At 44.3% G+C, this 27,215-nt stretch overlaps 1 protein-coding gene across 1 annotated transcript; it reads left to right on the top strand.

Moving 5' to 3' along the window:
* Positions 1 to 26,251, top strand: Mgst2 (microsomal glutathione S-transferase 2). The gene is made up of 5 exons (XM_027394945.2): positions 1 to 155; positions 3,308 to 3,407; positions 21,077 to 21,147; positions 25,565 to 25,646; positions 26,069 to 26,251. Exons 1-5 carry the CDS (start codon positions 98 to 100, stop codon positions 26,199 to 26,201), a joined length of 444 nt encoding a protein of 147 aa, XP_027250746.1. The 5' UTR covers positions 1 to 97; the 3' UTR covers positions 26,202 to 26,251.
* The last annotated feature ends 964 nt before the right edge of the window (positions 26,252 to 27,215 follow it).

Below are 27,215 nucleotides of genomic sequence, written 5' to 3'. Positions count from 1 at the left end.
TTGACTCTGTAAGGGAGCTAGATCAGCTCCACAGGGTCCTAAAAGCCTATGCTCTTCAGCTGGCTTCCTACAAACAGTTCTGTGAAATAGACCAGGGATGGCAGGCGATTCAGTCCTGCTGGCCGCAGTCTCCCTTCTCTCTGCCTGTCAGCAAAGTAAGAACATGGGAATGGTGTGTATGTGTGTGTGTGTGTGTGTGTGTGTGTGTGTGTGTGTGTGTGTATAAGTGTGATGTATGTGTGTGAATGTGTGGTATGTGTGAGGATGTTGTGTATGGGGTGTGCGTGTGGTATATATGTGTGTGTGTGTGTGTGTGTGTGTGTGTGTGTGTGTGTGAGAGAGAGAGAGAGAGAGAGAGAGAGAGAGAGAGAGAGAGAGAGAGAGAGATTGCTCTAGTGGCTCTAGTGTTTGGGTTTCAGGCCTGAATTTGGTTAGTAGTCCTGGGTGCCCAGCAGGGTGTGGATTGCTTAGGGTGGTTGTGCTCTCCTTCCGTGGGATGGGCATGTTCCAGAGATTAGCTCTCACAGGGATGTGGTGGGCCTCAGAGCTCTGCATCATTTATGATGACAGTCCACATGCCCGTGTGGAGGAGCGTTAGGAATTTCAGGCAGAGATGTGAGCACTTGAGAGTGGCAATGACAAACATCCATTAGGAATTTGCAGCAGGAAACCGTTCCTGTTTCTAAACTTGGTTGTAAACTTTTAGTGTGTTTTCTTAGAGAAACTGCCTGTGGCAGATATCATCAAGGTAAAGCTTTGCAGAATATGCAGTTTGGATCAAGTAATGAATTCTAAACATTACAACATCTCCCTTCCAGGGTGACTCCACACCGTCTGTCTGGTTAAATGGAGGCTCTGACTCCCCCACAGCCACAGTTACTCAATTTGTGGTATCTGCCCTACATGCCTAGTGAACAGAGTTTCTTACTAAGAATGCCTGTTTATTCTTCCTGGGATGCACGTATCCGGTACCAGGTCTGAGCGCTGGGGACAGTGCAGGCCACACACTGCAGGAAGCAAAAGACTGCTTATGCTCAGGGACAAAGTCCAGTCTTCACATCCACTCAGTGGCTAGCCTAGCGGGTCCGCTTTGTGGATGAGGGAAAACCTTAGACCTTCAGACATGTTTTGTGTATCAGCTTTTGTAGAACAGAGCAGGTGTTTGTTTCCAACCAAAGAAGAAGCTGGGTCTAAGTGATCACTGGGCTGTGATCCTGTAAGTGCAGAGTATCCAGGGACAGGGCTACATGCCCCTACTACAGAGGCTGTCTCCTCACAGAGAGCCTTTTGTGTGCTGGCTGATGCTGAGGACACTGTGAACTGGGACCAGAAGCTAAGCAGTTCAATGGTGAGGGAGGAAGGGGACAGGAAGAGAAGAGAGTGGGGAAATGATGTTTGCCGTAGGAAAATGTTCACTTGTGGGGAGTGGAGCACAGAGAGACACAGACAGAGAGATACTGTTTAACTGGCTGCTTCAGACATTTGTTGTTTACAGAATTAGGACACCTTGTGCCAAGGTACAAACAACTCAGCCTTGTAAGACAGACCCACCCGTATCTGTCTGGTCCAGCCCCGGAGCAGGATATTCTGCTCTTCCATGTGCTCAGCACAGACAGGATCCTGGGTAGGAAATGCCTCCAGGGTCACTGGTCCTTAACACTGTTCCTATCCTGAACCTCTCACCTGCAGAGAGAAGTGACATCCCCAGGGAAGGGTCCATCTGTGACAGAGTCACAGTGGTGGTGGTGGTGGGGTTCCTTTCACCATTTCTAGAATACAAGCATTCCCCTACCCTGGGAAAGAGGAAATATGGGCAAAACAAAGGTGATCATAAGAAGAGAAATTCAGTCTTTCCACAGAACGGATAAAATGTTTTATTCACACTTATTGTGGTCATTGACAGCCACGATCTTCCTGAGGCCCTGAGCCCTGAGAGTATAGGTTGGGGCTTTTACCCCAGAGGTTGGCACCAAACCCAAATATTCCTTCCCATTGTGGGTATTCACACACCTCTCCCATTTACCGATCAATGTCCTCACATTGGCTGGTGTGGCAGACAGGTGCCTACTGGATGTAGTTCACAGTGTTGAGAGAAACTGAACTTGGTTAGGGTTAGTGTAACAGTTAGGAGTTAGGGGTTAGGGTTAGGGGTTAAGGGTTAGGGGTTAGTCTTAGGAGTTAGGGGTAAGTGGTTAGGGTTAGCAGTAAGGTTTAGGGGCTAGGGGTTAGGGTTAGGGTTAGGAGTAAGGGTCAGGGGTTAGGGGTTAGGGTTAGGGTTGGGGTTAGTGGTTAGTGGTTAGGGGTTAGGGTTGGAGTTAGTGTTAGGGTTATCGACTGTTTGCTTATTCACAAGCCCTTTTGAAGCCCTATGTTCTTGTGCCACTGCTCATTGGTCAATCTAGGAGCACACAGCCTTCATTGTTTCCAGTCCCTAGGTGTTTCCTTCAGGGCCATGAAACAAATTAGAAGCCACAGTAACAGCACAGGGGTGGGAGGGGGAACAGTGGTGGCCAGAAAGACCAAGTTCCAAGTTTTTTCCTAATGGACAGAATCCCTCCCCTCTTTTGGTCTCTTGTCTGAAATTACAGTGCTCAGAAAGGTTGAAAAGAATCAATGTCCACCTTCCGGATTGTTTCAGTCCTAAGACAGCACATACTTAGGTGTCCCTTTTCACAGTTTAACTCCTATGCTACAGCTAACTGGGAGCCAAAGCGAAGAAAAGGAGCCCATAAAGGGAGCCCTTCCTAAGCCAGGCTCAGTCCTGACTTCCTGTCCAAGGGCAGGTGTGCTCTGAATCAGGATGAAAAGCCCCTCTACAAGTACTCACCCCACAGAGACTGAAACCACAGACTTGGTATGGGATTTTAAAACAGTGAGTCAGTCAGAAGTGGTTGTTGAGATATTAAAATGAGACCAAGTTGTGTTTCAGGCAACAGTTAAGGACACGAAACTGGGAGCGATAATGGGAAGGGAAATGATAGACTGTGGGAGGTAATTATGAAGAAAGGAGGAGATGAAGGAGCTGGGAGATAATTCAGGTGGTAAAGAACTTGCTTTGCAAACACAAGGACTTGAGTTAGATCCCCAGAACTCATGTAAAAACAAAACAAAACAAACTGGACATGGTGGTGCTGGCTTGCAATCCCAGTGCCAGGGAGGCAGAGATGGTTAGGTACCTGGGGCTCACTGGCCAGTCTGGTTTAATTTGATGGTTTCTGGTAAGTAGCCATGGTACCCAACTATACTCACACTTTGCTGATGACCAGTGATGTGCCATACTTTAACACCACATTCCTTTCCCTTGCAGTTTATTTTGCTTTGCATGTTGGACGAGCAAGATTAAAATACAAGATTGCAGCCCCGGCAGTCTCCGGGGCTCCAGAGTTTGAGAGAATATTTCGTGCACAGTAAGTAATGCTTCTCACACAGGCAGGTATTGTTTTTTAACCAAGTTGTTCTATTTACCAATAAAGACTCAGGAGTCAGATGCTAAGGTGAAAACCTGCTAGGTCAGAGAGGCCCAAAAGCAACCAGCTGACCTTCCTTTTTGGCCAGAGACCCAGCAAGAGACTGTTTCTCCACATGTCTCAAACCAAAAAATGCCCATGAATCTTTAATCCTCTCTACTCCTTCCCGTGTGTCTCTCTATCAATCTTCCTGACTACTCCTTATTCTCTATGGCTAATTCCTGTGAACTAGTCGCTGGCTCTGCCCCCTGATCCAAGGTTGATTTTGTTTAACATAGTCTTGGGGTTTCACAGTGCAATCACACATCCCAAAATAGGCAGGCCAGCCACAAACAGACAGATTCTGATTATGGGAAAGAGAAATAGAGAAGGCCCTAAGTTCATTTCAGTTAGTAACCACGACAAGTCACTCTGCACCCATCTCAGGTTCCGCCATCATGAATCGTCCAGTGTATGTTATCTACCCAACTTTGGTACAGATCTAGTGATCTAGTTGGATTGGCCTATTCACCCAAAAGGCTGCAACTTGGGAAGAGCGGTAGTGTCTCTCAAGCACTGTGGATTGGCCAAAGGGACCTCTCCAGCCCCTGAGGGTTCAGTAGATTCAAGTGGAACTATTTTATAATTTCTTTTCATCTTCTGCCAAGTTCTTCAAGAACCATTTCCTAAGATCCGAAGCATGTAAGAACAAGCTGTCCCAAGTCACATGAGTCCTCAGTGTTTTTTAGCATTCTGTGCTGCCTGCCTTTTCAGACACACAGTACCTTCTGCCATAAACACGGTGCACTTTCCTGTAGAAGTTAGGGTAACCTTTACACATCACCCCAAAGCCTAGTGCTTGGGAGAGCATTGTCTTTATCAATATTTACTCATTGCTGGGTTCTTTCTTTATGTCCATGAGTAAGGTTCATCTGTATTTTTTCTTGCATAGTTCTTGTCTCATTTTGGCTATTTAAAAAATTACACTTCACTTTGAATTTTGGTTGGTAAGGCAAGCCCTTGAGCTGACAACATGGCCTCTTGGTCAGTCTCTTGCTCTCAGAAGGGTTTTATAGACTGATCTTCCCCTTGGCTTCAAAGTGTACAGGGAATGCCCACAAGACAATTTTAAGTAACATCAAACCATACAAGGAGAAGCCATTCCCACCCTAGTTGTCTTTAAATACCTTTGGTAGGTCAAGTAGCAAGCATTGGTTTGGTGCCAGTGTGTTTTATACCTAAGAGTAAATGTTTACTTTATGCCAGTGCACAGCCTGGAAACAGAGTGGAATGACAAGTCTTATTACAAGTCACTGTCCCTTGTGCCTGTCAACACTGTGATCTCACTGATGTTTATTTGTCCACAGTTTTAGGCCTTGCTAGTCACATTATTCTCTCTTTTTAATCACGTAGTTGGTCTATAGTCACTTTGCTGTGTTAAACCTGGAGCCAGTGTTTGTACCATTGTAACTAAGTAAACAATGTTGGAAGTAGAGCTGCATAGTACTCTGTGGTTATATTTCCTTCTTGTGCAGGTTTTATTTTTCTTAGGGCTAATAACTGCTTCTTTGCTGCCTTAATTTCACTCTCAGGCCTCTATAGAATTGAGGCTCCCTGTGAGTATTTTCAGATGAACTGGAAGTCTGCTGGCATCCTCTTCCTGCTTTGAGCCCATCTGCCCGAATCCTCCTCCCTTTCACTACAGTAGAGGATGCTCTTAGAGCTACTGCAAGGCTGTTATTCTGGTCTTCCTGTTGCCTTCCTAGAATTTGCTTATACTCTCTGGATTTGGATCTCCTGCTATCTGGACTACAATTCTTTTTGCATTGTTTTTGTCTCTTAATTTTAGTGGAGCACATTTGTTATCTTTCTGTTACAGTGATCAATACATGAGATCAGCAACTTAGAGAGAAGGAAGATTTATTTTGGCTCAGTTTTAGATAACATGCTTTGGACATTGGTGGCACATACATCATGCATGGGGCAGCATGTGGTGGGGCAAACCCTGTTCGCCTCATGGGCAGATGCAAAAAAGAAAGAGTCTAGGCCCCATCATCCCTTTCAAGGGTATATCACCAATGAACTTTACCCTCTGACTACCTCCAGTCTCTGAAGACTACACCACCAACTCTGTAACACATGGGCCTGTGGGGGAACTTTCAGATTCATTCTAGGACATGTCTAAACACTTCCTGAGAGGATCTCAGGACTGTAGAATTTTGAGGCTTGTTCTATTTGGATACAGCCTACCCCAGCCTCACATCACTGATGGCTGGGTAGGTCTATATATTTCCATATTAAATCATTACACCTTCAGAATTGTGAGACAATTGCTCCATCACTTTCTAGTGACTTTGGGTATTGTTGACATTTGCCATGTGGTGTGGGAACAGTTGAGAGGTTCTGGGGTGCTCTGTGCCCCACAGACCTCTTCTGTATTACAGCATGCTGAATTCTAGAGCAGGCCTCCTTGTGGTCCAGAAACTCATGTTCTTCTGTCCCAGAGATTAAAAAAGTATTCTCCCCCAATTTCTTCTTTGTGTTTTCATTCTTTTTTGAAACATGCTAGTTGCTCTTGAGCTGACTCTTTAGTTTTCTTTTATCTTAAGTTCTCATATTTGGTGACTCTTGTTCTTTCTGGAGAATTTCCCAAATTTCTACTTTTTACCAGCTGAACCATTTTGGGAGGTCATCATTCCAACCCCAGGAGTTGATTTTCACTCTGCTTTTCCCCTGCCATTGTTGATGATGTTAAATCATATGTCCTTGGGTCTCATGGGCACAGTTTTCCATTTGGGGATTACATTAATCACTTAAAAATTGTCTGTCATTATTTCTGTTTAAATAACATTTAACAAATTTTAATAATATCAAACCACACAAGGTAAATCCTACCTATTTCAATTTCCCAAGTCCTTATGGTCTTCATGTTCAAGTTAGTATCTGTTTTGAACTTTGGCTTTCATGTCACACATTAAACAAAAATACACATTAAATATTTATGAGTGTCTCCATGTATAGCTTAGCTTGTATCAGTGAACAAACCAAAAGGGTGAACAAACCTTACCCTTTTGGAGTATATAGCCAAGGAGGACCAAAGATCACCATTGGTCGGCTTTCCTTGACCAAGGTTTGTGCTTTGAAAACCTCACATGAGAGCCTGGGATGGGATGTAGCCACATGAATTGGAGTGGACTGAAATTTGAACTAGGGTGGCTGCTGTAAGCAAGGCCAGCCTGAACCACACAGTGAGTCCCTGTAACCAAGAGCTGGGGACAGAGCTCAGTGGTGAAGGGATTGCTTTGTGTACAGATTGCCTTGGGTTGCACCACAAAACTATACTCCCTACCCCAAACAAAAGGAAACCACAAAAGGGACTAAACAACCCCCCAAACCAACCAACCCTAACAACTGATTTATAGAAAACTAGTAAGTGGTATGTGCACAGGCTGAAGGTGGTGCCTGTGATAGGCTCATGCTCTCAGACTCAAACCATTTATAACATCACCTTGGGGGAGACCTCAGCTTCCCTCACTCTACCTCTGTTGAACTGAGAGCTGACTCTGTCTGTGTGAGGCTTCCAGCAGGTTAGATCTGAGGGCCACTCCTTGGTTCTATTTCATTCTCACTGTTTCCACACATTTGATTCTCTTTCAAGTTAGTGTTTTCTCCCTCCCTTTTTTTATAACTGGGCTCCTTTCGTCCTAGAAACAAAGTTGGACACCATTTCCAAATATTTCTCTGAAGTTATTTATAAAATAAGTACACAAGCTCAATTCATTCATCAGAACTTAATTTTTTGTTTGTTTAACCTTAGTGGAAGAGTCATAGGATTAAAATAATATGCTCATTGCCGGGGGTGGTGGCACACACCTTTAATTTCAGCACTTGGGAAGCAGAGGCAGGCAGATCTACATGAGTCTAAGGACAGCTTGGTCCACAGAGTGAGTTCCAAGACAACCAGGGCTACACAGAGAAATCTTGTCTTGAAATACCAAAAACAAACAAACAACCCCCCCAAAAAAACCCAAAACCAAAAATCCAAAGCAAACCAAAAAACAACACTCCCCACCAACCAAATCAAACCCTTATAATATCAAGGGGAATTTAGAGTCAAGAGATAGCTTGATGGATGGTGTTGGCATAACTGGATGCAGACATGTAGAAGACTACAGATAGACCCAAGCCTATTACCATGCACAAAACTTTAGTCAAAATGGATCAAAGACCTCAACATAAATCCAGCCACACTGAACCTATTAGAAGACAAAGTGGGAAATAACCTTGAATCAATTGGTACAGGAGACAGCTTCCTGAACATTACACCAGTAGCACAGACACTGAGATCAACAATTGATAAATGGGACCTCCTGAAACTGAGAAGCTTCTATAAGGCAAAGGACACAGTCAGAAAGACAAAACAGCAGCCTATAGACTGGGAAAAGATATTCACCAGCTCCACATCTCACAGAGGGCTCATCTCCAAAATATACAAAGAACTCAAGAAGTTATTCTCCAAAACACCAAACAATCCAATTAAAAAGTGGGGTATAGAACTAAATAGACAATTCTCAATAGAGGATTCGAAAATGGCTGAAAGACACATGAGAAAGTGTTCAGCACTTTCCCTTAGCCATCAGGGAAATGCAAATCAAAACAACTCTGAGATACCATCTTACTCCTATCAGAATGGCCAAAATCAAAAACACCAATGACAGTTTATGCTGGAGAGGATGTGGAGAAAGGGGAACACTTCTCCACTGCTGGTGGGAGTGCCAACTTGTACAGCCACTTTGGAAATCAGTATGGCGACACCTCAAGAAAATGGGAATCAGTCTACCACAAGATCCAGCAATTTCACTCTTAGGCATATACCCAAAAGAAGCACATTCATACAACAAAGACATCTGTTCAACCATGTTCATAGCAGCACTATTTGTAATAGCCAGAAACTGGAAGCAGCCTAGATGCCCCTCAACCAAAGAATGGATAGAGAAAATGTGGTACATTTACACAGTGGAGTACTACTCAGGAGAAAAAAAAAAATAGAATCTTGAAATTTGCAGGAAAATGCATGGAACTAAAAGAAACCATTCTGAGCGAGGTAACCCAATCACAAAATGACAAACATGATATGTACTCACTCATGTGTGGATTTTAGACATAGAGTAAAGGATTACCAGCCTACAATCCACACTGCCAGAGAAGCTAGTAAACAAGGAGGACCCTAAGAGAGACATACATGGTCCCCTGGAGAAGGGGAAAGGGTCAAGATCCTATGAGCAAATTGGGAGCACGGGAAGAGGGGGGAGGGAGCTAGGAGAATGAGAAGGGGAGAAGAGGAGGGATGCAGAGGACATGAGGGAGAAGAAAGTTGAGTCAGGGGAAGAATAGAAGATAACAAGAATGGAGATACCATAATAGAGGGAGACATTTTAAGTTTACAGAGAAATTAGGCACTAGGGAAACGTCTGGAGATCTACAAAGATGACACCACTAACAATCTAAGAATCAGAGGAGAGGCTACCTTAAATGCCCTCCCCTGATAATGAGATTGATGACTGACTTATATGCCACCCGATAGCCCTCATCCAGCAGCTGGTGGAAGTAGAAGCAGACACCCACAACTTATCACTGAACTGAACTGGAATCCAGATGCAGAGAAGGACAAGTGAAGAGCAAAGGGGTCCAGACCAGGCTGGTGAAACCCACAGAAACAGCTGACCTGAACATCGGGGAACTCTTGCTCCTGAGACTGATAGCTGGGATACCAGCATGGGATTGATCCAGACCCCAGGAACATGGGTTTCAGTGAGGAAACCTTGGAAACCTACGGGACTTCCTGTAGTAGTTCAGTACTTATTCCTAGCATAGGTGTGGACTTTGGGAGCCCATTCCACATAAAGGAATACTCCCTGAGCCAAGACACACGGGGGTGGGCCTAGGCTCTATCCCCAAGGATATGATAGACACTGATGACACCCTATGGAAGGCCTCACCATCCAGGGGGAGCAGAAAGGATATGTGATAGGTAGGGTTTTAGTTGGGGGGGTGGTAGGGGAGGATGGGAGGGAGAAGGGAACTGGGATTGTCATGTAAAACAATCTTGTTTCTAATTCAAATAAAAAAAAAAAGAGAGATAGCTTGATGGAAGGGCAAAGTGGGGCAGTCCTATCCCATTCCCTCCCTGTATTTCTTCTGGTATTTTCTATTGCACTAGTCAACTTCTTGCCTTGAATTCTAAGGTTCATGACAAATCTGGCTAATTCAGATTTCATTTGTCATGAGTATGGCATATAGACTTTTTATGAGGTACCTGGCAGAACTCCTTGGGCTTTCCAAGTCTTTGCAAAGCCGGCTTGGCTATTTATTTGTCTCTTCCACATTGGCTTCCTTGCATTCTGAGGAAGGAATGCACTCTGTTTCCTCCTGTCCTGGGCTGAGGCATGGATTCCCTTTAGCTGTCCGTGACTTTCACAGAAATCTGCCTTTTCCTACACTTCTGTTTACAGCATAGCCTTCAGCATGGCCAAAATGCGCAAAGGCACTGCTCAGTCCTTCTCTGAGTAGAAACTGCATCTCAGCAGCATCACTTCAAGATCTTTATTGTGGCTTCTGTGTGTCTCCTGCAGCAGACCTCTTCAGGCTGGGAGTCATCTGTTCAGCCGAGATGGCTGAGATGGTGTCCTGGCATCCTAGGGTGCAGGCCAGACCTCCTTCCCTGAGTCCTTTTCCCTCACCCAGGGAGAAGCGGTGGAGATGAGTACAGTTTTTCCTGTGTCACAATACAGTTTTTTTTTTTTTTTTAAATCATGAGAACAGCAACCACAATTATATCCAGACCCATTTTTTATGCTATTGCTAAAACTTAAAAAAATTCTATACTCATTCAAATGCTGTGATGACTTTTTCTATCCTAGTTCAAATGTCTTGATGACTTTAGAGTAAAGGCTTTTGTAAAATCTACGCAGTAGGTCCAAATAGTAAATTGATAATGTTGCAGTGTAAACACATTTCCTGGGCCAGAGAGGTGGCTCATCAGGTAAAGGCACAGGCCATGAAACTTGATATCCTATGTTTGAGTCCCAGGATCCACAAGATGGAAGCAGAGAATGGATACCATTAAATGTCCTCTGACCGCCACATGCACACTTTGTCATGCAAGTGCATATGCACACAGGCCTGTGGACTTACACACACAGACACACACATACACATATACACACAGAGACACACACAGACACACAAACACACAGACACACAGACACACACATACACATATACATACACAGACACACACACAGACAGACAGACAGGCACACACACACATATACACACAGAGACACAGACAGACACATACACAGACACATAGACACAGACACACACACAGAGACATACAGACACACAGACACAGACAGACACAGACACAGACACAGACAGACACAGACACAGACACAGGCAGACACACACACAGACACAAACAGACACACACACAGACACACACAGAGACAGGCAGACACACACAGAGACAAAGACAGACAGACAGACAGACACACAGACACAGACACACACACAGAGACACACACAGACACACACTCACACTAAATAAATGTAAAAGGATCAGTGTTTTTCCTCTGAGTCTGTTTCTACAAGGAAGGGAGATGAACAACTGACCAGTTGTTCTTATTTTTCTTGGGGTGAGGGAAGGAAGCTCCAATCTTGCAGTTTCTTTTCTCAAAAACTTAAAAAAAAGATACTTTGGTTGTTTCTGTTACACAAAAAATTTTATTGTAATGTATAAGCCTGGATCCCAAAGTACAAACACTGCAGTATAATGTACAACCGTGGTTTTGTTGGTACTGGGTAGGACTGAAGGACAGCTTCGCTCTCTGTTTAATGCTGAACACTTAGATTTCAGACTCAAATTAACCTTCGCACATGCAAATTGGCTCATCCTGAATCCAGCTACTCCAGGAATATTAGTCTGTGCTTCCTCTGCTGTAGTTTGTGTCTGTTGTTTTATTCTACCAGTGTGTGTGTGTGCATGTGCCACAGCACCCGTGCATAGGTCAGAAGACAAAGCGCAGGATTTAGTTCTTTCCCACCCTGGGGATTGAACTCAGGCTTTCACAGCAAGCACTTTAACTCACAGAGCCTTCTATGTTTTTGTTTTAAATCAGGATTCACTATGTAGTCCTGGCTGGCCCTGAACTCAATGACATCTTCCTGCCTAAGCTGAGTGGTGGTCATTAACTTTTTAGACTCATTTAATATTTGAAGCATGGAATTTTATAAATGAAATTATCCTAATGGGTGTTTAACCCAGAAAAACTAAAGGGAAATCCACAAAGATAAGAGTTTTCCTTTTTTCTATAACCATTGGGTGATGCAGGCCACTGATTTTTGTAGTAAGTGAGGCAGGAATAAAGGGAGGGAAGAAAGGAAAAGAGGGGGGGCCGAGAGCATCTTTCTGTGTGTGTGTGTGTGTGTGTGTGTGTGTGTGTGCGTGTGTGTTTGCATTGTATAATGTGTGTATGCACACACATGACCGCACAGGGATAGAGGAAAACATTGGGGTATCCTGTTCTATGTGTGTGTATGCAAGCACGGGGCAGAGGAAGACATCAGGTATCTTGCTCTGTGTGTATATGTGTGAGAGCATGCTTGTGTGTACACATATACACACACATGCAAACAGGGGCAGGGGAGGCATTATCTGTTCTGCTCTCTCTCTCTCTCTCTCTCTCTCTCTCTCTCTCTCTCTCTCTGTGTGTGTGTGTGTGTGTGTGTGCTAGAGCACGCTGTGTACACAGACATGTGCACATACAAAGGCAGAGAAGGATATCAGGTGTCCTGCTTGCTGTGTATGTGTGTGTCTGTGTGAGAGCACGCTGTGTGCACAGACATGCAGGGAAGGACATCAGGTGTCTCCATCACTCTCCATTTTATTCCTTTAAGACAGAGCATTTCACTGACACCCAGACCTAGGCTGGTAGCCAGCAAGCCCCAGTAGACAATATCTCTGGCCTTCATCATGCTGGACATGATGGCGTGCATACAATCACAACTGTGTCATTTCTCTGAACATTCCTGAGGAAGCTTACAGTTCTGGGTAGTAGCTGGAAGCCCTAAAATGCCCTTCATCCACTGAGTTATATAAAGAGGATGACCAAGACACTGAATGGCTCTGGTGAGTTCAGTGACCGGCAGGGTGATCTGGAGAGCTGTAAGTCTTGGACCCTCATGTGTTCATCCTGCTTCTACCAGTTGTTCAGTTGCTGGGTGACAGGTAGACTTAAGCCCGGCTGCCACCAGGGTCCACCTCCTGCTGTATTGCCATAGGGGACTGCCTCCAAAAGGAACAATTTAACTAATTAATTAATAAATAATTCTTATTTTTTGAGGCTCTCACTGTGTAACTCAGGGCTATGGCTGCTGCTCTCCAATGGGGGCCATGACAGGAAGCTGGCATGGACTTTTAAAACCTCAAAACCCACCCTCAGTGACACTCCTCCTCCAATAAGGCCACACCTCCTAATATTTCCTAAACAGTTCCACTAAGCAGGGACCAAGCATTTGGACAGATGAGCCAATGGGGGCTCATCAAACCACCACAGTGGGTGGTGGAAGGTCAATGTTCACTAAAAGTCAACCCGAGACAGTGGTTCTTGAGTTCCTTGTTTCATACAGATGAAGATTATAAAGCGGACATGGGTGGGGTTAGCAAATGGAGGTGAGCTAAGGAAAAGTGAGAGAAATCCCTGAGAGTGGGAGGGGTTCCCAGAGAGGAAAACAGAAATTATCTAATTGTTTCATGTAGGAGTTTTTAATAGGACTTATGGTAAGACAATGACCAATGTAATTTCTGTTGCAATTGGTTAGTTTTCTGGGCTATCATGGGCAGAGCCAATGGTTCTCTCTCCCCACACATGTCCCCCCAACCCAACCAGGGAGATGACAACTCTGTTTGTTCACTGCCTGCCCAGTTAAGGATGGCGAAGTCCTCCCTTTGTCCATCTCTGACTTATCCTTTATTAGCCACTGAGCTTGACTGATCACCCTCAGCCTGCTGGCCATGGGCCTTGCAGGTGTCCTGGTGGCTGTTAATTAAACTGTGCTGTTTTCGTTCTCATATATACATGAGCAGCTTGATTCACAACTGCGAAGATGGAGCTATAGTCTTTTTTTCTTCTTGCTCATGGGTGGGGCTGTAGTCTTGTGTGTGGGGTTGTCTGTGTGGCCTGGGGTGGTCTGGGTGGTATCCTTTCTAGACTAGGTAGACATTTCTCGTTAGAAACAATTCTTCTCCACAATTTCCTTTGTTATATGAAAGGGCAATTGTGCCTTGCATATGTTCTCCAAGGAATAGGGTGAGGTTGGGGCTTTAGGGGAGCCAGATGGCTTGCTGACACTGGCTCAGAGCCCTGTCCTTCCTCTCATCTGGTCTGCTTGGCTGTCTCTTAGTTGCTAGCCCTCTTCCTTATCTTCCCCAGTGTTCCTGACTTCACTGTTTTAAGCCTAACTTTCCTATTACTCTTGTGTCTGTTCTCTGTTTTCACTGTAATATTCATTATCAAAATAAGCTTTTTCACTACAGGTTCTTTTCTCTTACTACTTACAGCAAGCTAGCTCTTGCCTCTAAGTAACCCACAGAGAAGGGACAGTATTGCTGCTTCTATTTATATTTATTTATTTTATTTTATTTTATTTTATTTTTGGTTTTTCGAGACAGGGTTTCCCTGTGGCTTTGGAAGCTGTCCTGAAACTAGCTCTTGTAGGCCAGGCTGGTCTCGAACTCACAGAGATCTGCCTGCCTCTGCCTCCCGAGTGGGATTAAAGGCATGCGCCACCACTGCCCAGCCTTATATTTATTCTTAGAATCCCATCTTTTTTTTTGGTCTGTGTGCTCTATAACACATACAAATATTGTTTTCCAGTTGAGTGGTTAACACAATGAAGTCTATGCCTTAGTCCCTGCTCTCTCTGGGTGTCCTTGTGGGGGGTGACTTTGGCATAGTCACAGATGTCCAGGCTCCTCCACCCAGGTCCTCAGTCTTCTTTCTTCCTATGGCTCTAAAAGGGGAATATGCTACAACAATTACTTAACCAGGTGTCCCAGAAGTGACATATTTAACTTCTCTCACCTTCCATTGGTAATAAGAAGGCTGGGGATATATGGGTGCTAATGGAACCCCAGCAGCATTCTGATGGAGGACACACATGTACATACTGTCATGGAGCTTACACTGTGATCAGACAGGTGTGGAGACTCCTGTTTTAGAAATAGGACCAGGTTTGGAACTGCAGGACCACAATTTGATACCTCCTCCCCCACTCCAAAACATGATCAAAACTTTGTAGTCTACCTACTGAAGCAAGGTCCCAGTGGTACTTGGATCAGAGGGTCTCCTAGCTTCCAGCTCTTTGATCCAGGTGTGAGTTTTCAGGGGCCATATGTCCACATGTCAGGGGACCTAGGCTCCCTGGCAATGGGGCATTGGAGAAATGGGGCAATGGGGCAATGGGGCAATGGGGCAATGGGGCAATGGGGACTTTTAGCACTGCCCAGGGTTAGTCTCCACCAGAATATCCCTGAGGATGATGTGAGTGTATCATGCCAGAAACATAGGCATGTTTGGGTGTTTGCACAATGTCAGAAGGCATTGAGCAATGAATTCTCAAGCTACATCATTTTGTTGGCTGCTATTTGCCAAACAGTCCTTATATTACCTTTCTAGCTGGCCATTGGCAACCACAAAGTTCTTTTACTTCAATGTTAATTACTAATATTAACTTGGAAATTATATATTATAACACACACACACACACACACACACACACACACACAAGAATGATTACAAAAAGATTAGAAGACCACAAAGTTCATGGAGGCTTTGCCAGAGGCAGAGAGCTGAGACAGATGCAAAGAGGGTTGCTGTATGAGATCAGATGTGGCATCAAAGAACGCACTTGGACAGCTGCTGAAGGCAAGCAGAGTCCTACCTCACAGGGTTACATGGCTGAGCCCCAGAGGTGTAGGGCAGTGTAGGTGACCTACAGGATTGACTACAGCAATTGAGTGGGTATGGACTGCCTGATACAATGGGGGTCATGTTCAGCTGTACTCCAGGGGACAGCCAGAGCTATCTGCTTGTGGGCCCCTAGATGCCCAGAGTGGGTAGTTGGATGACTAATGGGTGGGTTATAGTCAGAGAAGTTCTAGGTGTACTTCTTTTATGGGGTATAGGTGAGGGAATTTCAGCTTTCATTGGTCTAGTGTGATTGGTAGGTCCTGGGCCTGATGGTTTGACTCTTCCCAGGCACACATACGCCCCTGCTTTACTTTGATAAACATAAAAGTGCTACCTTTGAACTACCTAAAATTTGCTCTTAGTCTGTGCCCATGGATGGAGCTGGACAGCTGGTGGAGTCTGTGGGTGGACCCAGAGCTATTTTCTGCTATATATGCACTTGACATGGAGTCAAAATCCCCCTGCTTGCTAGTTGGAATTACCCTGGGCAAGGCACAGCCTGCGGCCACTGCTCCACCTCATCGAGGAACACAGGGCACATAGGAACATCACAGTGCCCAGTGGTTTCAGCTTTTTTTAGACCTTTTCTATTTTCTCCCTTAAACCTCACATATCCTAAAACATTTTAGCACCAGAAAAACAAGGACAATGTATGGGGGTCGGTACTGGTTTCAAAACTTAAGTCCCCATTCTGAAAAGTATCTCAAGTGCAGGCCAAGCAGGACACTTGCTCCCCCTACTGGCCCTCTAGTGAAGACCTTTTCAGTTTCTCTCCCTGGTGTGGAATTTGGCACCCTTGGTGACATCTGCTTAAAACAATGAACATCCCCCTCCCCCATATTTCCATAGGGGCATCAGTGTGCAAAGAACTCAGGGTTGTTACACAATGAAGGCTGTGATCAGAAAATGACTCAACACAGCCCATTTTTTCCTATGTGGGCATGCAGGGGAGGGGACAGTCCACAGATAACTATCACCAACTGTATTCATGAAGGACAATTGACACAGGAATTTTCCTCAGGATTCCTCTAAGAAGAGACCAGGGTGTAGCTGTTCAGGTAGTTAGAAGGAGGCTAAAATCATTTATGTATTGGATTGTCCTACATGTGAAAATAATTAGCTGCTGTTTGCACAGTCAAGCAGTTTTCTGTATTTGGTCCCCTTAAGTTGACTGTATCTGTTCACAGTTTACAGTGGTGGTTATCATGGGGGCACACCAAGCTTTACCATCATGCTTTCAGGGGCTTGATGTAGGAGCTTTCAGGGGCTCAGAGGTACTTCTGGTGGGGGAAGGGTGGTCACAGGGTGATAATGAGCAGATAGACTGTGACTCCAGGTGTTTCAAGGTGAAGCAATATTTCCAGGCAGACAGAAGCAAATAGTGTAGATTCCAACCAGCAGTCAGAATTATTCCCAGGGTCTGAAAGATGATAATGGAAAACGGACGAAGATGCAAATGATGGCCAATCCTTGTAAATGGCCTGGATTTGAAATCACTTAGGAGACACTCCTCTCAGCTTGTCTTTGAAGATGTTTGGAGAGGTCTAACTGAGAGGGAATACCCACCCTGGATGTGTGTGGCACCATGGGTTGTGGCCCCAGACTAAATTAAAGGTAATGAAGGAAGAATCCAGCTAAACAAGCAGCATTCATCCCTCTCTGCTTGTTGGTTGGGGAGGCAATGTGACCAGTTGTTCCATACCTGTCACCAGGCCTTCCCTTCTGTGGTGGACTGTACCCTCAAACTGTGAGACAAAACACATCCTTCCTTCAATTACTTTTGTCAGGTACTTTGTCATGGCTATGAGGAAAGTAAATGATACACTGCATCTCAGAGGAAGCAAGGCTCAAGGCATGTCTGCCAATAAGGACATAGGGTTGGGTGAGTCCAGGAGTGACTCCTGCTTGTAAGGGGACAAGGGAGCCATTTTGTGGGGGATTAAGATGCAGAATGTAGAGTAACTTGCCCTAGTACGCTAGGCTTTTCTTTTCCGTAAGTACACATGAAGCTGCATCTATTCTTGCCTGATCTCAATGGTCTCTATCCCACCCCACCCCCAATTCCTGCTCACCTTGCATCTTATTGCCAGCATTTCCATTTTCTGGAAATTAGGGTGCTACCATCGACCCAGTCCCAGCTTCAATCAGCTAAATGGTGGGCCTCAGTGCATATGGTATTCTCCTTGGGTTCTGTAGCATTGTCCATACCTGGGTGTCCTGCTAGTTTTATGTCAGTTTGACACAAGCTAGAGTTATCTGAAGGGTGGGAACCTCAACTGAGAATATGCCTTCCTAAGATCAGGTTGTAGGCAAGCCTCTAAGGCATTTTCTTAATTAGTGATTGATAGGGGGAGGACCCAGCCTATTGTGAGTGCTGCCATCCCTGAAGTCCTGTGTTCTATGGGAATGTAGGCTGAGCAAGCCATGGGAGCAAGCAAGTAAGCAGCACCTCTCTATGGCCTCTTCATCAGCTCCTACCTCCAGGATCCTGCCTGTTTGAATTTCTGTACTGACTTCCTTCAGTGATGAACAGTAATGCTGAAGTGTAAGCCAAATAAACCTGTTCCTCCCCAATTTGTCTTTTAGTCTTGGTGTTTTGTTGCAGCAATAGAAACCCTATCTGAGACACTGGGCCACGTCCTTGGGCTGCTCTGGGTGCTGCAATGGGAGGAGGTGAGATTCAGTGCCCTCTCTCCAACTATGTCTTGTCACCTGAGGCCTGATACTTCTTATATCTGGAGTCTCACTAAGCCCTTCACAAAGGCGACCCATCCACACCTAGGCTGTTCTCCAGCTTGAGCAGCAGGGAAAGACCCGCAACAGCCCCTCCATGCTCGTTTCTCTTTTCTTCCAAGAGACTTTCTTCCTCTTTCAGGCAGTAGCACAAAAACACATTTTCGTGTCAGCTTCTGTGGAGAGACCCAAAGAGACCACAGGCTCCCCGACTGTCCTCCCTATAGTGGAACCGGGGTGTGGCCAGAAGACTCTGTGCAGTATCTCTGCCCCTCAAATGCAGCACCAAGGTCATTAGTTCACTGCACAGAAAGTCCTGCAAATAGACTTTTATGAATTGTGATGATATATTGTTTATGATTTATTAAAGTCACTGGCGATCAAAATAGCAATAGAAGCTAGGCACATGTCTTTAATCCCTGGACTCAGGATTAAGACATAGATAGATCTCTGTTAGTTCAAGTCCACACTGACCACATAAAATTGATCCAGTCCTAAAAGAAACATCTCACATAAAGGTGATCTCAGCACCATGGAGGTGGAGACAGGAGTGGTGTGGTTGGGTGGAGAAAGGAATAAAAGGAGGAGGAGACAGGATCTGAAAGCCTTTTGCCCCTGAAGATTTGTGGAGACAGGATTACATTTTCATCTGGGTAGAGGTAAGATTTACCGGCTTGGCTGCTTTGCTTCTCTGATCTTCAACTTGAAGCTTGAACCCTAGTATCTGTCTCTGGGTCTTTTATTTATCATGCAACAGTGGATGATGCTTCTGAGGTGTTTAAAATGTCACAGCTGATTTTGAATAAGAAGATGTGGAAAGACTCATCTGGAGTAATTCAGGGTGTATCATGAAACCTAATAAAGGATGGAGCAATTATGTCCTGTTTCCAGAAAGGGCCAGGAAATTGCACTGGCTGGAAAGGGTTAGAACCCTCCTGTGCTGTTCTCTCTTGTTCCCTGGAAAAGATTCTCTGGATCTAGCCAAGGAAAGGAAAATGCTGAGAAATAGGTCTTTATTTTTAGCTGTCATTGTTTTTCCTATAGAAACTTAGAAAGCATCTTTTCACTTAACCTATCGTAGCTAATTACAAACTTACCAAACCATCAGAAGCAAAACCATGCCAAGGACGCAGAGAAAGACACATCTTAGTCCCTTCTCTGAGTACCAGTGGGCTGTGCCTCTGGCTCGTGTTAAGCTCCAGAGCAGTGCTTCCTTGGGCCACTCACAGCCTTTTAGGCCTTAAAGAAATGATTAGATGATAGAGAAGAAAGCGTTTCTACTTTAGTACCACTCATTTCCCATTTTCAGGCCCCTAGAGAGCAAAAGGGGGTCCTTGCTGTTTCCACTTGTACTTCAGGATTCTGCATCAGCCATGGTCTGTATGTGTGGGTGGGATTTGTCAACTGTTCACTTTTCTCATTTCTAATAAGGGGGTAGGGATTGAATTTAGAGCCCTGCGAATGCCAGGAAAACACCCCAAACACTAAGAAACATCCCAGCTCTTTAAAAAAATTATAATTATTTTTATTTATGTGTGTGGCTATGTATGTATGTATGTATGTATGTATGTATGTATATATGTATGTCTATGCACATGTGTATGGGTGCCTACAGAGGCCAGAAGAGGGCACTGAGTGTCCTGGATCTGGAGTTACAGGTAGGTGGTTATGAACCACTTGGCATGGCTGTTGGGAACTGAACCCAGGTCCTCTACGAGTACTAAACCATCTTCTCCAGCCCTTCCATCCCATTTTTGTGGTTTTCATTTTGAGACAAGGTCTCCCTAAGTTGCTTAGGTTGGCCTTGAATTCACTCTGTAGCCCAGGCTGAACTTGAATGTGCAAATCTGCCTCAAGCTTCCCAAATAGCTAAGATGACAAGCCTGTGTTACCAGACTCAGAAATCACACATTAGTCTTGGATGGTTTCAAGTGATGCTAAAATGACTATTGAGAACTCTGTCTTCTTTGGTTTTGCTATTTGTTAATAACACTGACCACTAACCTGATGACTATTCCATCTCATCTTTCTCCTTCTCTGGTAGGTACAGATGAATTAATTGTAGCTCCTGGAGAACTATTCCCTTGTGCTTAAAAAATAGTATCAAATTTTCCGCCTGAGTTTCCCATGGAGTAGAGGCAATTTGATGCTACTGTCTACTAATTTTAATTTTTGCTTTGCCTATGATTGTTTTGCCCACATGGATATCTGTGCAACACTTGTGTGCCTGGGCCCCAAAGAGGCCAGAAGTTCCAGACTTTGTGAGCTGCCATGTGGGTGTGGGAAATGAACTCGGGTCCTCTGCAAGAGCTATCAGTGATCTTAAAAGCACACAGGTCAATTGGCTCTCGGGTCAACTGGTTCTCAGGTCAGCTGGCTCTCTCAGTCCCACTATACAGAATGAGAATTAAATGTACTCATTTCTTTACCTCAGAATGTTTTAGGGGAGTTATTTAAAGGTCACCTGAATGACCCAAGTGACTCAAGTGGAAAACTACAGGTGTCAGGGACATTTTAAGGAGAATTCTGTTTAGTAGTTGAGTAGCCTCTTGAGGTACTTGGATAAGCCACAGACCGATATGTAGGCTCTGGAGGGCTGTCTTCCAGAAAAAAAGGCCACAACTTGCTCCACTAGTGACAACTTGTGTGCATGAGAATGTTTTCGGCTGGGCTCTGCAGTTGAGCAATGTTGGAGTCTCACCTTGAAGACTCCTTTTAAATGGAAGGCTCTTTAGATTTCCTATGTAAGTTCTTGCATTATTTTTTTGTTTGAATAGATTGAATGCTCACCTGTGGATGGAAAATCAATACATTAGTGTATGTTTGTTCATGAATTCAACTTCATCTTAATTTTTCTCCCTGCAGTCAAAACTCTTTGGAATCTTATTCCGTATTCATCATAACACTGTGGACGGCTGGATGGTATTTCAATCAAGGTAATTATAAGAACATGTCAACTCATCCCAAAGATGACCGTGGTGTTTAAAAACAATTAAAGGGTGAATAGATGACCATACAGCTACTGATGCTGATAATGACTTTAAATATAAGAACCAATACCTGTGTACATCCAAGTTATAGGTGATTTAGTTCAATAATTAAAAAAAAAATAAATCCAAACACTAGCATCTGGATATAGAGGTAAGTACTGGAGATTCCAGTGCTCCTGATCTCGAGGCAGAGCTGTCTAGTGAGACTCTGTCTCAAAAAGCAGGGATTAAAACTAACCTGGGCTCATAGGGGCTCAGGGATTCATAGAAATGACAACCAGGAGCCTGCATGGGACTGACCTAGGCCTTGTATAACTTGGTCTTCATGTGAGAGATGCTTAACAGTGAGAGCAGGGGCTGTCTCTGACTCTGCTGCCTGCTCTTTGGACCCATTCTTCCTACTGTGTTGCCTCCTCTAGCCTTAATAGAAGAGGAGATGCCTAGTTCCATTGTAACTTGATGTGCCAGGGCCAGCTGATGTCCATGAGAGACCCTCCTGTAACTGAAGAGAAACAGTGGAGGAGGAGTCGATGGAGCGGGGAAGAGGAGAGAGATATAAAAACAACAACAAAGCAAGAGTTAATAATGCAGCTCAGCGGAAGAATACTTTTCTGGCATGTACAAGGCCAAGAGTTTGGGTCAGAACATCCTCCTACTCCCCATCACTCAAGGTCATGTGGCTATAGGCTATACATAACTTGAAACAAACTATATGCTAGATAATCAAGGATAAAAATGATATGAACCTTGTCTTCAAATCTAATAATCTAATTTAACCAAAGGAGCAGAACACAAAAAGCAATTCACTTTTACAACAACGTTTATGGGACACTTATTGCATGCCCGGTTATTTCTTGAACCTCATAGACTTGTAGGATTTAAACTTTCATATGAAACAGAGTCAATAATTGATTCCTACTTTACATATGAGAAAACTGAGATGCACAAATGTTAAGTTGTCCAACCTGATGATATTCACCAATGTGGAGAAAATCTTCCACTCAAGGGCATAGCAGGTCTATTGCTATTTGCCCAAAGTGTTCTGAAGGACATGGTGCTGCTCTTTGAATGCAGCAGGTCTGCAAGCATGTACTTTCTGTTTGGCTGAAGTTTCCTTGCTGAGCTGAGGGCTTAGTGTACCCATGTATTTGTGGGGTGGACCTATATGGACACTCTAGCTGGTGAAATAGAATCCCCTTTGATTCCTGGTAACAGTAATGGCCTCATTTGGGTATGCATTTGATTGCTAAGATTTAAATAAACTAAAATCCAGCTGCTTCCAAAGAACCTTCATCAATCTCTTTCTTGCAATTTTTACTGTCAACCGAGGAATTTCAGAAACAATGACCTTTAGAGAATGACTTTTAAACTTTACTCAACTCATACTTTTGTTCCTTAATGGCATGAGTGAAAGTAGCTGTTCCTTTTCATCTAAGGGCATATTAACAACTAATAAAAGAAGTGCCTTTGGATAATGGGATTGCATCTCTGTCACTTGACCCCTCGGATTTTCCCATGATGGGCTGAATGAGGTGGACTGCCGAGCAGGAAAGGGGTTCTTGGGTATCATCATTCTTTTCTCTCCCAAAGTAAGCTGGTTCCTGAGCTACATCTGGCTGTTCATTGGCTTTGGGAGAATAATTCAGCAGGTCGGGGTAGTAATTCTCAACAGAGAGCATGCCCAGAATGTTAACATCCTCAGAAGCCAGGCAGCTCTGTCACTACTCTGGGTCCCTTTGTTCTCATCCTCTGGTGCCTCCTCCTTCAACAGTGTCCTCCAGACGCCTTTCTAAGAAGACAGCACTCCTCCAGTTCCTTCTGTCCCACATTGTCCCACACTTTCAAGCCTGCAATCTTCCTGTCTTTGTCTCTTGTCTTTATTAACGGAATAAAACTCCATTGGGGCTGGTGAGATGGCTCAGTCCTTAGAAAGCCAGCTATAAAGGCTTGAGTTCTGACCCCAGCATCCACACAGAAAGCCTGGCCCAGAGGCACATGCATCTGTAACGCAGTGGCAAGAAGGGAAGAAGGGGACAGGCTCTAGCCAGTGAGCTCCAAGCTCAACGAGAGACCCTGGATCACAATAAACAACAACTAAAACTAAAAAAGATGGGGAGAGTGGGGTGAGGGTAGTGACAGAGGATGATAGTGGACATCAGTCTCTAGCTTCCATATGTACATGCATGCAAGCCTGTCCACATGCACACGTTTACACGAACATGCACATCATGCAACACACACACACACACACACACACACACACACACACACCTCTATAAGATAAAGGATCTGCTATGGGTAGACAAGAAGGTTTTTTTTTTTCCCTCTTCATTTTATCTTCTTAGGGTGCTGAGGATTTAACCCAAGGAACTGAGTGTGCTGGCTAAGCTCTGTCTCTCTCTATTGAGCTCCAGCCCCAGCTCTAGAATAGTAACTTCATAGAAGCAGGCAACTGCTGACCAAATCCTTAGAAAACTCCTGGCATATACAGGAAATTAAAAAAAAAAGTCTTGGTGACCAAGTAAAATAGTGACTTTAACAGTATGTCACAGTCTCAGACAGAGGCTCTAGACCTTCAGTTTGCATCTGTGTGGCGCTGAGGAAGGGGCCTCATTTAGAGAAGATATCAATATTTTGACTGGTCAGGATGCCAGCAACATCAATATTGTGCTTTGCATATTCTGGGGATAAAACTTAAGCGTGATAAAATGTACAGATCTCAGGTGTTCAACGGAGTTTAACACGAGTGACTCAATTCCCTATCAAGGTGTGTAATGCGGCCACCACTCAAGAAGCCTACTCTTGCCCCTGCACCCATCCATTCTTGCTCCTTCCATGGCTCTGATTTTTGCACAGTTTGGTTTTTCCCATTCTAGAACTTCATGTGAATGGAATAATACAGTACACCCCGAGGTGTAACGCAACAGTCCACAGCAAAGTGCTACTGAGATCCACCATGTTGCTGCAAATACATTTCTCTCATTCACTGTGGAGTGTCAGTACACTGAGTTACTATACTGTTTGGTTATCAAGTCCTCCCAATGACAAACTTCCAGACTATTCCATCTCTTGGTTGTTATGAACACATAATTCATAATTATGATGACCAATCACAGTTTTCATGAATGTTCCTGAATGGGTCTTTTTATGCATATGTGTCTCTCTGTTTCTTGAGTAAATACATAGGAATAGAATTGTTGGATTAAGTGATATTTTACTTTCACATGAAAATTCCAGAACTTTCCCCAAAGTGGCTGTGTGATTTTACATCCTACTAAGGATGGGTGTGGATTCTAGTTGTTCTATATCCCTACTCACCATTTTATATTGTTGATCTTAAAATTCTAGCCATGTCTATCATGGTGGCACACGCCTTTGATCCCAGCATTCAAGGAGGCAGAGACAGGTGGATCTTTAAGTTCAAGGCCAGCCTTGTCTACAAAGTGAGTTCCAGGACAGGCAAGGCTGTTACATAGAGAAACCATGCTTGAAAAAACCCAAACAGGGGCTGGAGAGATGGCTCAGAAGTTAAGAGCACCAACTGCTCTTCCAGAGGTCCTGAGTTCAATTCCCAGCAACCACATGGTGGCTCACAACCATCCCTTATGAGATCTAGTGCCCTCTTCTGGTGTGCAGATATACATGGAAGCAGAATGTTGTATACATAATAAATAAATAAAATCTTTAAAAAATTATTTAAAAAAGAAAAGAAAAAACCCAAACAACCAAGCAACCAACAAACCAAATAAACAACCAAACAAAAACAATAAAATATTTTTAAAAAATTCTAGCCATTCTGCTGGGTACATGAAGGTAACATCTCACTGTAGCCTAAAAACATTTAAAATGAATTATTTTTGCTTATTATTATTATTATTGTGTGTGTGTGTGTGTGTGTGTGTGTGTGTGTGTGTGTGTGCATGCTCAGTGCATGTTGAAGCATGTGCCACATTTCCACATGGAACTCAAAGGCCAATGGTGTGGAATCTGCTCTCATCTTCCTCCTCCTGGAGCTTGACCTCAATAGCCAGACTTGAGCTGCAAGCTTGCCTCTACCCACTGAGCCATTTCACTGGCTCTCACTGCAGTTTTTAATTAGCAGTTTGCTGACCTTGAATTGTGTCGAAACATTTTCCATGTGATTACTGGCACACTTATTTATCTTCTTGTGTAAATTGTGTATTCAAATATTTCACTTGCTTAGCAAAGTTGTTTTTCTTTTATTATCATAAGGATTATTTATTCTGGGCACAAAATTTTTTGTCAGGAAAATATTTTTAAAATACTTTCTCAGTCACCACACTTTATTCTGTGAAACATTCTTTAAGTTCTGTGCATTTTCTTTATTTTATCCCTTGTGTAGTTTTTGCAACTTGTCTGGGTCTCGTGTACATATACGCCCGTCACAAGTACTTCTGGGGCTATGCAGAAACTACTGACGGAAGGTAAGGAGAACCCGATAATGGTATGTTTGTGCAAGGTACAGCAGGGTGTGTTTTCTGTTCCTGAGAGGATTAAGAACCAATGGGAGTATTGGTGACCAAAGTGACCCGCGTTGCCTGAGGCCAGTCTTGCCAAACCACACAATTAGGCATGAGATGAGAAAATGGAGGTGGGAATCTGCTCAATGCACAAGCTGCAAATCCCAGCAAGAATTCTGCATCGTTTCTAGAATGTTTAGGTGAGGGGCTGGTTGACCTCAGTGGCGTGGCATCCCCTCTAATTTTCACGATGAGCTAAGTATTTTAAATGGCCTCTTTCTGAGGTTCTGAGCAGTTCCAACAAGGAGCAAGCAGCCTTTGCCAGGACCCCAAAGTTCTGTTCGCAGCCCAACTAGCCACCTCACCCCTTCATGCTTACCCTGCAGGATCACTGGTTTCAAGCTGAGCCTGGGGGTTTTGGCCTTGTTGATTGTCCTAGCTGTCCTGGGATTAGCAAGCAGATTCCTGGATGAATACCTGGACCTCCATGTTGCCAAGAAACTGAGGCATCCCTTCTAAGGTTGTCTCTTCCCTCCCATGCTGGCCGAGGCTTTGCCACTCTAAAGACAATGTGGTGTCCTGTGTTAAATAAAACTTTTAAAACTTTTCATTTGTTTGTCTCCCTGTGGCTTTGTGAAAACACCCCATTTGCCAACCCTGCTTAAGAAGTGTGCTTCCTGGTGTGGGCCCACCTGCAACATTGTTGCATCAGTGCTGGGCTCTGGCTTTGGCATGTCTGTTGAACGTGTGACTGTTTCTGTGAGATTGAAGCTTGACCCACATGCTGGCATTCATGTGAATCATCACTACAGTCTCTGACACAGCTTCTGTCCCCATGAGGAGTTCCAGAGAGAAGCAGCTCAGGCAGATGGGCCCTCAGCACTGGCTACGGCACAGCAACAAATGCCAGGAGTAAGAGATGTCAAACACATGAGATAGCCAGAGAGGAGAGCCATTGACGAACCACACAAGAGGTGTACTTCATAAAGAACAAAGGAAAAAGAAAAGAAAAAAAAACAACCTTATTTTAAGGATCCACCCAGGGACATGGATATTCACGCCCCTTGGCAAAGGGAGGTGGATCCTGCTGACAGTGGTAAAATCTAATCCGGCTTCCACTGCGTATCTGTGTCTTGTGGGACTTGTGGCATAATTGAGGACACAGTGGAAGCTGAGTGGCTGTTCTATCTTGATGTGCAGTCACTACCTGGCACCACTCATTTGATATTTCAGTTTTTCATCTGAGAACCAGGAGCGATTCCAGCCTACAGCCTCAGAGACCTTAGGAAAAGAGGACCTGGGCTCCACCACCAGGCAGAGTCCTCTGTCAGCTGGGTGGCCCCATCTCCAGACACCCGTTACTATACTAGAATATGAATAACAGGCAAGGAAATAAGAAGCAACAGAGCTTCCAGAATAGCAGGAGCTGGCAACCCCTGGACAGCAGTGGTAAGGCACTGGTTTGGAAAGGGGATATTTGCACTGAAGTCCCATTCCCCCATTGCTAGGTGACCGACTGTGGACAAGGTACCC

Source organism: Cricetulus griseus (assembly GCF_003668045.3).
Source record: "Cricetulus griseus strain 17A/GY chromosome 1 unlocalized genomic scaffold, alternate assembly CriGri-PICRH-1.0 chr1_0, whole genome shotgun sequence".
NCBI classification, from domain to species: Eukaryota; Metazoa; Chordata; class Mammalia; order Rodentia; family Cricetidae; genus Cricetulus; species Cricetulus griseus.
This window is presented reverse-complemented; position numbering and strand designations above follow the sequence as displayed.